This window comes from Bubalus bubalis, chromosome 4 (genome assembly GCF_019923935.1).
Source record: "Bubalus bubalis isolate 160015118507 breed Murrah chromosome 4, NDDB_SH_1, whole genome shotgun sequence".
In the NCBI taxonomy this organism is placed as follows: domain Eukaryota; kingdom Metazoa; phylum Chordata; class Mammalia; order Artiodactyla; family Bovidae; genus Bubalus; species Bubalus bubalis.
In genome coordinates this window covers 108,745,038-108,760,245 of record NC_059160.1, presented here as the reverse complement: position 1 = coordinate 108,760,245, position 15,208 = coordinate 108,745,038, and the positions used below count along the sequence as shown (strand labels likewise).

General features: G+C 38.4%; 1 protein-coding gene across 11 annotated transcripts in view; it reads right to left on the bottom strand.

Annotated features, from left to right (window-relative positions):
• The window catches only part of PPFIA2 (PTPRF interacting protein alpha 2), a 493,970-nt gene that overhangs the window by 383,571 nt on the left and 95,191 nt on the right, over positions 1 to 15,208 (bottom strand). For 7 of the 11 annotated variants that reach the window (XM_044941884.2, XM_044941885.2, XM_044941887.2 and 4 more), the window contains one exon: positions 10,640 to 10,693. The exons of the other annotated variants lie outside the window; for them this stretch is intronic. In XM_044941884.2, coding sequence (XP_044797819.1) covers positions 10,640 to 10,693 — 54 coding nt within the window. The remainder of the gene's footprint in view (positions 1 to 10,639; positions 10,694 to 15,208) is intronic. 11 annotated transcript variants of the gene reach the window in all.

Here is a 15,208-nt window from a genome sequence, read left to right as displayed (position 1 = left end):
CCTGCCCTCAATCTTTCCCAGCATCAGGGTCTTTTCAAATGAGTCAGCTCTTTGCATCAGAAGGCCAAAGTATTGGAGTTTAAGTTTCAACATCAGTCCTTCCAAAGAACACCCAAGGCTGATCTTTAGAATGGACTGGTTGGATCCCCTTGCAGTCCAAGGGACTCTCAAGAGTCTTCTCCAACACCACAGTTCAAAAGCATCGATACTTTGGTGCTCAGCTTTCTTTATAGTCCAACTCTCACATTCATACATGACTACTGGAAAAACCATAGACTTGACTAGATGGACTTTTGTTGACAAAGTAGTATCTCTGCCTTTTAATATGCTGTCTAGATTGGTCATAACTTTCAATCCAAGGGGTAAGCGTCTTTAATTTCATGGCTGCAATCACCATCTGCAGTGACTCTGGAGCCCACAAAATAAAGTCAGCCACTGTTTCCCCATCTATTTTGCCATGAAGTGATGGGACCGGATGCCATGATCTTAGTTTTCTGAATGTTGAGCTTTAAGCCAACTTTTTCACTCTCCTCTTTCACTTGCATCAAGAGTCTCTTTAGTTCCTCTTCACTTTCTGCCATAAGGGTGGTGTCATCTGCATATCTGAGGTTATTGATATTTCTCCCAGCAATCTTGATTCCAGCTTGTGCTTCTTCCAGCCCAGCATTTCTCATGATGTATTCTGCGTATAAGTTAAATAAGCAGGGTGACAATATACAGCCTTGATGTACTCCTTTTCCTATCTGGAACCAATCTGTTGTTCCATCGGAGGAGGCAATGGCACCCCACTCCAGTACTCTTGCCTGTTAAATCCCATGGATGGAGGAGCCTGGTAGGCTGCAGTCTATGAGGTCGCTAAGAGTCGGACATGACTGAGTGACTTCACTTTCACTTTTCACTTTCATGCATTGGAGAAGGAAATGGCAACCCACTCCAGTGTTCTTGCCTGGAGAATCCCACGGACAGAGGAGCCTGGTAGGAGCCATCTATGGGGTCGCACAGAGTCGGACACGACTGAAGTGACTTAGCAGCAGCAGCAGCAGCAGCTGTTGTTCCATGTCCAGTTCTTCTTCTTTTCTTTTTTTACTTTACAATATTTTATTCGGTTTGCCATACATTAACATGAATCTGCCATGGGTGTACATGTGTTCCCCATCCTGAACCCCCCTCCTACCTCCCTCCCGAAATCATCCCTCAGGGTCAGCCCAGTACACCAGCCCCAAGCATCCTGTATCATGCACCAAACCTGGCCATGTCCAGTTCTAACTGTTGCTTCCTGACCTGCATATAGGCTTCTTAAGAGGCAGGTCAGGTGGTCTGGTATTCCCGTCTCTTTCAGAATTTTCCACAGTTTATTGTGATCCACATAGTCAAAGGCTTTGGCATAGTCAATAAAGCAGAAATAGTTGTTTTTCTGGAATTCTCTTGCTTTTTCAATTATCCAGCAGATGTTGGCAATTTGATCTCTGGTTCCTCTGCCTTTTCTAAATCCAGCTTGAACATCTGGAAGTTCACAGTTCACGTACTGTTGAAGCCTGGTTTGGAGAATTTTGAGCATTACTTTCTAGCGTGTGAGATGAGTGCAGTTGTTTGGTAGTTTGAGCATTCCTTGGCATTGCCTTTCTTTGGGATTGGAATGAAAACTGACCTTTTCCAGTCCCGTGGCAACTGCTGACTTATTGTCAGCCAAATTTGCTGGCATATTGAGTGTAGCATTTTCATAGCATCATCTTTTAGGATTTGAAATAGTTCAACTGGAATGTCATAACCTCCACTAGCTTTGTTCATAGTGATGCTTCCTAAGGCCCACTTGACTTCACATCGCAGGACGTCTGGCTCTAGGTGAGTGATCACACCATTGTAATTATCTGGGTCATGAAGATCCTTTTTGTATAGTTCTTCTGAGTATTCTTGCCACCTCTTCTTAATATCTTCTGCTTCTGTTATGTCTGTACCATTTCTGTCCTTTATTGAGCCCATCTTTACATGAAATGTTGTTCCTTTGGTATCTCTAATTTTCTTGAAAAGATCTCTAGTCTTTCCCATTCTATTGTTTTCCTCTATTTCTTTGAACTGATCACTGAGGAAGGCTTTCTTATCTCTCCTTGCTATTCTTTGGAACTCTGCATTGAGATACTTATATCTTTCCTTTTCTCATTTGCTTTCCAGTTCTCTTGTTTTCACAGCTATTTGTAAGGCCTCCTCAGACACCCATATTGCCTTTTTGCATTTCTTTTTCTTGGGGATGGTCTTGATCCCTGTCTCCTGTACAATGTCAGGAACCTCCATCCATAGTTCATCAGGCACTCTATCAGATCTAGTCCCTTAAATCTATTTCTCATTTCCACTGTATAATCATAAGGGATTAGATTTAGGTCATACCTGAATGGTCTAGTGGTTTTCCCTACTTTCCTCAATTTAGGTCTGAATTTGGCAATAAGGAGTTCACGATCTGAGCCACAGTCAGCTCCCAGTCTTGTTTTTGCTGACTGTATAGAGTTTCTCCATCTTTGGCTGCAAAGAATATAATCAATCTGATTTTGGTGTTGACCATCTGGTGATGTCCATGTGTAGAGTCTTCTCTTGTGTTGTTGGAAGAGGGTATTTGCTATGACCAGTGCGTTCTCTTGGCAAAACTCTATTAGCCTTTGCCCTGCTTCATTCTGTACTCCAAAGCCAAATTTGCCTGTTCCTCCAGGTGTTTCTTGACTTCCTACTTTTGCATTCCAGTCGTCTATAATGCAAAGGACATCTTTTTTGTGTGTTAGTTCTATAAGGTCTTGTAGGTCTTCATAGAACCATTCAACTTCAGCTTCTTCAGCGTTACTGGTCGGGGCATAGACTGGATTACCGTGATATTGAATGGTTTGCCTTGGAAATGAACTAGATCCTACTTGAGTTACTCCACTACAATTACTCTCACCTAGAACAGTTTTTTGGAGAAGGCATTGGCAACCCACTCCTGTATTCTTGCCTGGAAAATTCCATGGATGGAGTAGCCTGGTAGGCTGCAGTCCATGGGGTTGAGAAGAGTTGGACACGACTGAGTGACTTTACTTTCACTTTTCACTTTCATGCATTGGAGAACGAACTGGCAACCCACTCCAGTGTTCTTGCCTGGAGAATCCCAGGGGTGGTGGAGCCTGGTAGGCTGCTGTCTATGAGGTCGCACAGAGTCGGACACGACTGAAGCGACGCAGCAGCAGCAGCAGCAGCAGCAGCAGCAGAACACCTTTCAGGCTCCCCTGGTGTCTCAGTAGTAAAGAATCCACCCGCCAATGCAGGAGAAAGAGATTTGATTCCTGGGTCAGAAAGATCCCCTAGAAAAGGATATGGCAACCCACTTTAGTATTCTTGCTTGGGAAATCCTATGGACAGGGGGGCCTAGCGGCTACAGTCTATGGGGTTAGACAAGAAAAGAAGACTAGTTGGACAAGATTTAGCAACTAAATAGCAGACCACCCTTTACCCTCTTATTGCTAATTTTTAATGGGGCACTCTGTTTTTGAACTCTTTTTTTTTTTTTTGGAGAGGTTCTTTTTTATTTTATTTATTTTTTAAATTTTTAAATTTTATTTTTTAACTTTACAATATTGTATTGGTTTTGCCATATATCAACATGACTCCGCCACAGGTATACACGTGTTCCCCATCCTGTATCATCATACCCAACATCATGAATCTGCTAAAAATCCTTTTCGCCAGCCTCTTGTGACCTTGGCATGCATAACTGCACATTTTTCTGGTATTCTTTCCTTGCAATCATCTCTGTTTTTTCTTTTTTGAAGCATACTCTTCCTCTTACCTTTACTTTTCCTCTGACCTCTAAATACTTTTCTTACTCAGGGCTTTATTCTGAATTCTCTTATCTTCTCTTTAAGAGTACATTTTTTAAGTACTGATGAACCTATCTGCAAGGAAGCAATGATGATATAGATGTAGAGAACATACTTGTGGACACAGTGGGGGAAGGAGAGGGTTGGACTTGAGAAAGAAGTACACATATATGCTACCATGTGGAAGACAGACAACTCTTGAGAAGGGGCTGGGCTACATAACACAGGGAGCCCAGCCTGGTACTCTGTGATGGCCTAGAGGAGTGGGTCAGGGGGAGGGGCGGGAGGCTCGAGATGGAGGGGATAAATATATTATTATGACTGATTTGAATTGCTGTATGCTAGAAACCAACACATCATTGTAAAGCAATTTTCCTCCAATTAAAAATAAATTTTAAAAAGATGAATTTTGGTTATTAGTTCAAAAAAAAAAATACATTTTTTGGAGAGATTTCATCAGCTCCAATAGTTTGTCAACTATTTCACATGTTCTAGTCTATTCAACTATTCTAACTATTCTACATGTTCAAATCAATGACTATAAATAATATCTGACCTTTAAATTCCAAAATCATTTATATATTCCCAACTCTGACACCTCAATTTAATGTATCAAAAACTGAACTCAGAATCCCCTCTCTAGAAACGCTCCACCCAGTAGGATTCTTGTCTCTACGTATGATACCTTTATTCACTAAATTGCCAAATTAGAAAGTTCAAAATCTGCCTGAACGTTTCATTCTTGTTCAGCCTGAAGTTTTATTCTCCTCCCTCCAACCAACCACCTATCCCTGTGTTCATCAAGTCCTTAATAGCTCATGAATCAGTTTATTCCTCTCCATTCTCACTGTCACTTGATAGGCTCAAACTAAAAATTTAATCTTTTAACAAAATAAAATGTTGACTTTCCCCTGAGACATTGCCTCAATTAGTTTTATAATGTACTGGGACAAGACCAAAAAAAAAAGTCACCATGATGATTTGTATCATCTGTCCTTGGGATGACTGTAAGAGCCTCTTTCAATGGCTTTCTTGCTTCAGCTTTTCTCTAAATCTCTCTTCAGTAGAGCCAGAAAAATGTTTCTAAAGGACACAGCTGATTAAGTGACTCTCCTATTTAAAAACTTTAACGGGTCCTCATGTTCTTTAGTACAGAGCTCAGTGTTCTCCATGGAATTGCTTCCTCTTGCCCTGTGTTATCTTTTACCTTCTATCTCATCACCACCTACCATCCTCCAGCTTATTTCATATGCTGCTGCTGCTGCTGCTGCTAAGTCGCTTCAGTCGTGTCCGACTCTGTGTGACCCCATAGACAGCAGCCCACCAGGCTCCCCCGTCCCTGGGATTCTCTAGGCAAGAACACTGGAGTGGGTTGCCATTTCCTTCTCCAATGTGTGAAAGTGAAAAGTGAAAGGGAAGTCGCTCAGTCGTGTCCGACTCTTCACGACCCCATGGACTGCAGCCCACCAGGCTACTCCGTCCATTGGATTTTGCCAGGAAAGAGTACTGGAGTGGGGTGCCATTGCGCTAGCCACTCTATTTTCTAATTTTTCACTTACACATATAATATTTCCTTATTTAAAATTCCATGCTCGACTTTTTTCAGTTGGCAAACTTCAACTCATTCTACAATTAGACTTTGTTTTCTTTTATTTGCCTTCTTTGATCCTCCAGCCCAACTTGGATTACATGATGGTCTTACTTACTTTCATTTCAACCTGTACTTATATTATATTGTAATTATTCTACCAACCTGTCTCTTTAACTATAAGATGCTGAAAAAAGAAACTGTGAATTGCTTACCACAGTATTTCCAAAATCTAAGTAAACGTCTAGCACACAGCATACACTCAAATATACACTGAATTCTGACTAAACAAATAGGACATGAAAGTAAGTAATAAAGCAATAGAATGTTCAAGGTGAAAGAAATTAAATTAGATCACAATTCAAACTCACATTTTGCATTGCCTTATCTTTTGAAGCAAGTAATTAGAACATTGGTATTTTTTGAAACATTAAATTAAAATCAGTTTGGAGACTTTAAAATGTTAATGCTATTTACAATCTGAAAAATATATAACCTGATCTAAACAGCACCCTCAGGAAAATGAATTGGTTTTGAGTCCTGTGGCGTGTTTACTCAAATTGCTAAGAACCATCAGGAAGACCATTAAAAAGAGAACAGAAAGTACAAAAAGATGGAATGTACAATTCTGCTTCCACAGTAGGAAAAAAATTAATACAGATGGAGAATGTTCAGGACAGTGTGCATATCAAGCTAAGGATACAGATTAGATGGATAGCCACTTATTCACCATACTCTAGAAATAAAGAGAAGCAATAGCATTTGAATAAAGGAAGCTTAGAAAAATTAAAACACTAAGTTGTGTAAGAAGCGAATTTATAGATCTTATTACACCAAGGTAACAAATAGAAAGAAACTAAGGGATGAACTGAATGGCCCCCGCAGCACTGCCGTTCTAAGTCCTGGGTTAGGCAATGACGTGGACTTAATTCAAACACTGATCATAGCACTCTGAACTATCAGGACACTTTGACATTTGACCAGTGTGCTCAGAAATTTGTTTCATCTAGTCTGTCTAGGGTTTCTCTCACATTATTCTTTATTAGATTTTGTCCATATTAACTCTTAAAAATAATCAGAAACAATAAGAAAGTGAATAGCTGGTTTATATCAGCATATTAATAGTAAGAACATTTCTTAAACCAAATGACAAAGAAAAACTCCTCTCATTGTGTACATTAGTCTGCTTAGCTCTGTATCCCTAAACTTAACTTTTGTGGCCAAAGCTTAGCTACTAAATCCCCCCTGCAGACTTAGACATAGCGAGCAGTGTGGGACACATCCTGGCTTTCGGGCCAACAGCAGGCCAAAACCTCTGCCTCGTTGGCTCATGGGCTCAAAACAAGACAGAGATCTGTCACACTGCTGATTCCGCATGGTCCTGCATAGCCACAGCTCTCCAGATACAAGGTTCAGCTGGTGTAGCAGGTGAACTGTTTATGCTTTGTACCTGATTTTCAGCATCAAAATCCCCTTGGCCATCAGAAACTGAGTTGTTTAGACCTTACCCTGACCTTCCTATCGGCTCGCTTGAAGGCCTGACAACTTGATAATGTGAGACATTCCTGACATCTAACATTTCACAAGTTTTTCACTTTTAATATTTAAAATTTAAAACAATATGGTGAAATGGTGTATTTAAAAAGCACTATTTAATTTAATAATGACATTTTAATGATCTATTTGTCTTCCCTTTATTTTATATGGGTATGTCACTCAGTCATGTCTGACTGGGAGGAGGAAATGGCAACCCACTCCAGTATTCTTGCCTGGAGAATCCCAGGGAAGGAGGAGCCTGGTGGGCTGCTGTCCATGGGGTCGCACAGAGTCGGACACGAATGAAGCAACTCAGCAGCAGCAGCACATCTGACTCTTTGCAACCCCATAGCCTGCCAGGCTCCTCTATCCAAGGAAATCTCCAGGCAAGAATACTGGAGTGGGTTGCCATTCCCTTCTCCAGGGGATCTTCCTGACCAAGGGATTGAATTTGGGTCTCCTGCATTGCAGGCAGATTCTTTACCATCTGAGCTATAACGGAAGCCCCAAGAATCCAGGAGTGGGTAGTCATTCCCTTCTTCAGGGGATCTTCCCAACCCAGGGATCAAACCTGGCTCTCCCACGTTGCAGGCAGATTTTTTACTGTTAAGAAGTTTACTTATGTCTATATGTGAATATATGCAATGTGCTTACACTAGAGGTTAATCTGTGGTCTAATTTTTGTGAATGAAAAATATAGGCAGAATATAAAATATCTGATACAATTTTTCAAAGATAATTTTAAGTTAACATAATAGGCAATATTTTTCTCAATGATAGAAGACATTTTGTCTAAGATAATTGTGTGGTTTAGAAAAATCTGTAAGTTCTATATGAAGCAACAATGGTTGTCCAGTTTATGAATTTAAAAACATACTTCCCAAAATTCTTTTCAGAAGAAAACCATTATAAAACATCTTGACTTGTTCCCTGAAAATAATGAATGAGCCAGTCTCCCTTTCATTATTAGAATTACAACTGAGACTACTGAATTTTCAGAATACCTCCTTAACATTTAGAGTTAAAAATATCAATGCAAACTAAATTCCTAGAGTTACACAAATTTATTCTTACCAGATATGCAAATGTATAAACACATTTGCAAATTTGACAAAAATTTTTATATATGCTTGCTGTATGAAAAAATGTAACATTCTCTTTTTTAATGCTTCAGAAATAATATTTATATCCATTCACAGAAAATTTTTCAAGCTTTAAATACACTCATACTTAAAGATGTATCTGGTATTTCTATTACACTGGTAAAGCTATTAGTCCACAGCTATGCATTCCTGTGAGAGATCATTCATTCAACATTTTATATTACTCTGTTCAATGAGCAAAAATTATAAGACCTTGAATTTCTTACCAATGAAAATTTCAACACAGAATGGCTTTAGTAATAATACACTGTAAACATTTATTAAAAATACATAATTTTAGAAATGGATAATGAATAATAGTATTTAGAAAATCTATTATAAAGACCCTTTTTAAAGAAAGAAAAAAGTAATATGAAACTTCAAATGCACTTAGGTTATGTATGATTTAATCTGACTTTCAGTTTTCTACTCTGGGTGCAAAAATGGTATCTCAATTCAAAGTCTTAAATGACTGAAGCAACTATAGACATTATTATCATTTCACCTTCATATCTGGACTACTTTTATAAACTATATAGAATATTAAAAAGTGATTTTATTACATAGCTCTTGGTAATATGCTTTGGATATCTCTTTAACAGTGGGAAACAGTAAATATATGTACACTGTTAACACCCTAGATTGTCTAAGCTCTTAAATACTCCGACATTTGTGTGATGAATTTCCACTCTACAAAATGTTATAAAATAAACACATCTTCATGGTAGGAGATGCCAAGAGAGAACCTCTATCCTCATGATTTTATAAATTATGTCCAAAGAAAAGACAAACGTGTAGTATAAAACACAGAGACATATTCACTTCACTTTAGCACTTAGAAATGAAGTTGGTTAAGTTTGCCTTCAGGTCATCAACTTTCCTTTCTGTGACCTTTTGGCTACAGTGGCTTCTTTTAATAACGAGGCTTTAATGCTGGCTCAATCTTCCATGTTTTGAACTTTGCCTTCTTGAAAGGATGTGATTAACTTATTTTAACATGAAAATAGCAGGTAAGAGTTTTATGGCCTCATGTAGAAGAGAGGTCTTTTGTTTATTTTTGAACAGGAGACAAATCCTCTTAAAACCAACTTATCTCTAATTGCAGAATTCTTTCAGAAAAAAGTGAACAATGAGGGGAGGTATTTTAAAGGGAATGGACTTATTCTTCTAATAAAAGGGGAATGCTATGCACAAACATAATGCAAAGCAGCAGGGTGGAATTGTATCACAGAAGCAGGGACCTCCACTGCTTGCTATGCTGCTGCTACTGCTGCTAAGTCGCTTCAGTCCTGTCCGACTCTTCGCGACCCCATGGACTGCAGCCCACCAGGCTCCTCCGTCCATAGGATTTTTCCAGGCAAGAGTACTGGAGTGGGATGCCATTGCCTTCTCCAGAAAATGAGCAGCGAATCAAATTGGAGGTGGATAGGACTGGCCAAAAATCCTGTCATAATATACTTGCTGGGCTGACTTACATTTCATCTTTTCTTATGCTTCAGTATAATAGGTTCAGGGACTAAATATAAGCAGCTATCTGTCTGAAGAAAACACATTTTTCTTTCTGCATAAATTCAGACAATGAAACTAAAAGGACAGGAATGGACTAAAATACGTTGTGTAGCCTACTTTAGGAGGAATCTGATAAAGATTAGACAGCATCAGGAGATACATGAAAGTAAGACAGGAGAGAAAAAGCTACAATTAGCTTTCTTTAACACTTCAGTGATGTCTTAATTATGGACTTCAGGTAGATGCCTAGATGAAGTATAGCTAAAAATTGATAACACAGGATTCTGTTTCACATTAAACCTCACAGAGCTAAGAGAAAAGGAAGCAGTGATAAAAAAAAATTTATACATTGGCTATCTGTTGAAATACACTGAATTTTATCACTTGAGATAGTGCCATGAACTTGTTTGTGCCTGAAGCGTGAAATCACAGGAATGATACTTTACTGAATGTTTTCTGAGATCAGACATCACAGAAAAGACTACAGTGTTCCAATACCAGACTATCAATCTCTTGTTATTGTCTAAAAATAATACTCTTCTAAAATTTTCATGCATTTCCTGGGTAAAGTAGGAAAGAAATGATATCAAGAATCAACACTGTGAAAAAAAATGGCCTGAAAAAAATTGTTTTTTTTTTTTTCCATCAGTAACAAGAAAGTATATTGCAACCAAAATCATACACTTATTTGAAACAATAAACTCTCAAGTTCCAAAATGTTTTAACTTTTGTTGTAGTGCATTAGTAGGATGCAAGGTGTTTATACATTCTGATGAAGCTTTCATTCTTATTTTTAGAGTCAATATAGGGATGAATTTTATGAATTATTAAAACTTTTTAAAAGACCAAATGACACCTTGAAGCAAGTTCACATTTTTATATTAGTTATTGCAATAGCTATAAAGTTTGTAAAGAAACTATTCCAAAAAGTTACCTGTACAACTACTTGTATACAAGTAATCCTGATGATCTGGTATGTACATAATTCAATTTGTCAGTAGTTAAATTTAATGAAGAATCTAACTTACCGGTGGATCAGCCCCCTTAGAACCAGTCAGCCCTCCTGTTAGGGATTCGATATCCTGAAAAGGGGAGAGGTGTTGATTGTAAAATGCTACTGAACAGCAAGGAGAATTTCCCAGTCCCACAGTGCACTATATTTTTTAGCTACAAAATGAGGGCACTCAACTACATTTTTGTTTTGTCTTGAGATAATTTTGCTTATGGTAAAGCTATGCCAATTGTTGTTATCTAAAGATCTAGATATTTTCTGTACAATCTGTAAATAGAAAAATACAAATATTAATTATTCTTTAAATATGCAAAGAAAATGGCCCTAGGTTAGAAAGCAGATGTTTCATTCTCTAAGAAGCTGAAGTGAGGGTGGAATTGAACAAAGAAAATTGAATGAAATCACAATTTATCACATTATTTGCAAGAATATTGAACCTATGGAAAAATGCTCAAACTACAAAAAAATCGAATTATCTACAGTTCGCTCAATTACTATACATGTTCAGTCACTAAGTCATGCCTGACTCTTCGTGACCCCAAGGACTACAGCTCACCAGGCTCCTCTGTCCACGTGATTTTTCCAGGCAAGAATACTGGAGTGGGTGGCCATTTCCTTCTCCAATTACTGCATATAGAAGATGAAAATTTAAACAGATCTGGATAGATTAGCTATTCTTTCACAAGGACTGATTTCTAATCTTAAATTGGTAGACACAGTAGATCATGACTAAGTAAAAATTACAATCGACAAAGACACCGCAAATGAAGAAATGGGAGATGCTGCGACAGACTAGAAAGCAAGTGCCCTGTTTTAGGGACAACTGGAGCTCTTGCTTGCCAGTTGTATGGCTTTGGTTCCAGGGTTACTAATCATGATCTTTTCAAAAGAAGCTAGAATTGTAGATTTGTAAGTAAAATCTCTCGGGATGTTAACGTTTGCAGCTTTTAATTTTTAAACCAGCCCCCTCTCCTCCCAAATAAAAAAAAGAAAACAGTCTGCTCAGAGGTAGCAGAAAGAAGTTTAGGGTTACATAAACAAATCACACTTTTTGCTAAAATGTTTCTTTCTTGAGACCCTGTTCACTTCTTATCTGCCTCTAGTTGAATGCATAGGTTTGAGGAATCTGGGGAGGTGTAGTTGCAGCTAGAAATGGGAGATGAAAGAAAGGCAACTGAGTAAAGACACAAGGCAAAGAAATTTAAATATCTACGATCAGAGAATCAGCCAAACACCTGGATATCATTAAGAATGCTACTAATTCTTATAGTGCTGAGAAAAATTAATCAACAAGAGAATTCTGAAGATGCATGGAAAAGGCATTGTTATTCAAGATTTTTAACATGCTGAATGAAAGCAAATTATGAATTCATGGCTCTAAAGAGAATACAGATGTATTCTTTTAGTCTTCTAATTAAAAAACAATTTTTGAGCTTATATTCTGCTTTGAGTGAAAGTTGAGACAGTGTCCTACCTGCACAGAAACCCAAGTTAAACACAGCTTACCCATCACTTGACGCCAAGAAAATTTTCAGTTGTGAACAAGAGAAGTATGCGTGAATGCATTTATATTGTGAAATTAATAGGTGAAATAAGCAAATCCCTTGAGAAACTCTGAAAATAGTTGAAAGGGAGTCAGTCTTTTAGATGGTTGTTGAAAATTTCATCTACCAAATATAACTTAAATCTTTGATAAATGTGTCTATTTTATTTTTACAAGTCTTCATAAATACAAAACAAAAAGGGAGACACTAGAAAGTAAAAACATTAATTTTAGATGGGGAAACAGTGGAAACAGTGTCAGACTTTATTTTTCTGGGCTCCAAAATCACTGCAGATGGTGACTGCAGCCATGAAATTAAAAGACGCTTACTCCTTGGAAGGAAAGTTATGACCAACCTAGATAGCATATTCAAAAGCAGAGACATTACTTTGCCAACAAAGGTCCGTCTAGTTAAGGCTATGATTTTTCCAGTGGTCATGTATGGATGGGAGAGTTGGACTGTGAAGAAGGCTGAGCGCCGAAGAATTGATGCTTTTGAACTGTGGTGTTGGAGAAGACTCTTGAGAGTCCCTTGGACTGCAAGGAGATCCAACCAGTCCATTCTGAAGACCAGCCCTGGGTGTTCTTTGGAAGGAATGATGCTAAAGCTGAAACACCAGTACTTTGGCCACCTCATGAGAAGAGTTGACTCATTGGAAAAGACTCTGATGCTGGGAGGGATTGGGGGCAAAAGGAAAAGGGGATGACAGAGGATGAGATGGCTGGATGGCATCACTGACTCGATGGACATGTGTCTGAGTGAACTCCGGGAGTTGGTGATGGACAGGGAGGCTTGGTGTGCTGCGATTCATGGGGTCGCAAAGACTCGGACACGACTGAGCGACTGATCTGATAGTTTTAAAATTTGCTATTGCAATAATGCTATTTGATTAAAACATTCAAATCAAACTTTGATTTTTTTTTAGGTAATGGAATTTAGATTTAATAGCTAATAAAATAATTACTACTTACTGAACATTTACTACATGCAAATACTCTTTAAATGCTTTGTATACATTATAAACAGTCTTATAAAATATCTCTCACCCTAGTCCTGGCCTTTCTAGGGGTGTGGAAAGCTGACACAATGGTGACTCTGTTCATGCTGTATATATAATGTACTCTTTCAGTCCCTTTGGACTCACTGTCTCCTCAGTCAAATCTATAGAAATGTGGAAAGCTAACCTGGCACCTGCCATGTGCTGCTCGGGGATGGCTTGCTACTTAACATCAGCATGACATAGCCTCTTTTGTATGGACTGTTATCTGCTGCTGCTGCTGCTGCTGCTAAGTCGCTTCAGTCATGTCTGACTCTGTGCGACCCCATAGATGGCAGCCCACCAGGCTCCCCTGCCCTGGGATTCTCCAGGCAAGAACACTGGAGTGGGTTGCCAGTTCCTTCTCCAATGCATGGAAGTGAAAGTGAAGTCGCTTGTGTCCGACCCTTAGCAACCCCATGGACTGCAGCCCACCAGGCTCCTCCGTCCATGGGATTTTCTAGGCAAGAGTACTGGAGTGGGGTGCCATCGCTTTCTCCGGTTATCATCTATACAGAACCAAATAAACTAGGATTAATGAACTGCATGAATTATGTAATCAACTTTCTTAAAAGAAAATCCAGGTGATTAAAGTTTCACTTCCTTCTCCAAGGTGTCAAACACCTGAGTGAGGTTATTAGCCAGTATTTGACACAAGCTATGTAGAGTCAGTCTCTTTTATATGGGAAAACCCTGCTCCTGAGATGGAAGGTTAGTAATTCAAGGCTGATCCATGAATCAGAAATCTTGGGAAGGCTGAACTGCAAGTGGGATGGAGCAATCAGTGTCAGAGCTCTGAACACAGTGAGATTTGAGGGCAGCCCTTTGAGGGCAGGTTTAAAATAAATTCCACTTTGTGCTACACTGATGCTCTTGGGTGCCTATCTGCACCCCCTTCCCATGATCAAAAAATTGATATATTTTTTTCCCTTTGACACATAATTTGGTTTTTCATGCAAATCATTAAGATCAGATGTTGAAAATACTGCTTCTTCTGTGTGGAGATGGGAAAAAGGAATACTTTGGGACTTGAGATTTTCCTCAGGGCAATTGATGGATCCTTATTTTTATCCCTGAAGAGTAAAATCAGCCAATTATGGTTAAGGAGAAGATGATAAGGTAATCTGGGTATTAAATATGCTAAAATGAAGAAAATAAAGTTTTAAACAGTCAACTGAATCTAACATTGCACATATCATCAGATTCAGAACATCTTAGAACCTAATAGCTACATTTAAAGTTAATATCAAGTATTCAAGTATTATTCTTCTAGTTACTTTATATAATATGAAAATACCTAAAGCAATACAGTATTGTTACCAGCTATGGGTATGTTAAAATTTGATTTATGCATATTTTTAACTTGTAATTATTTTATAAATTCTTTAGAGGAAAGTGACCATATTTCAATATAAAGTACATTTTTATGCACAAAACAATCTATAAAAAATGTATTAGTACAGTGAAATAAATATAAAATAGTAAAACATTAACCTTATTTATTGAATGATTACATATAAAATTTGTTTCAAGGCCTTCAAAAATATGATGAGGTATCTTATGTTTGTAGAGAAGTTTACACAATTCATATATTAAAAAATATCAAAGTTCAGCATTTCTCTCATCTCTTTTAGGGAAAACCCCCCAAATGTCCCTCATGTTCCATTTCCTCTCAATGCAGGCTTCTGTCCCCACTACATCATTGCTACCCCTCTTATCAAGGTTACTGCTGCTGCTGCTAGGTCACTTCAGTCATGTCCGACTCTGTGCGACCCCATAGACAGCAGCCCACCAGGCTCCCCCGTCCCTGGGAGTCTCCAGGCAAGAACACTGGAGTGGGTTGCCATTGCCTTCTCCAATGCATGAAAGTGAAAAGTGAAAGTGATGACATCTAATTGGGTGAATCAGTGGTCAGTGTTTCATCGTCATTTTTCTTGATCTCTAAGCCACATTTGACACAGCTAACCACTTTGAAATACTTTTTTTTCCCTTAGTTTATTCAGTA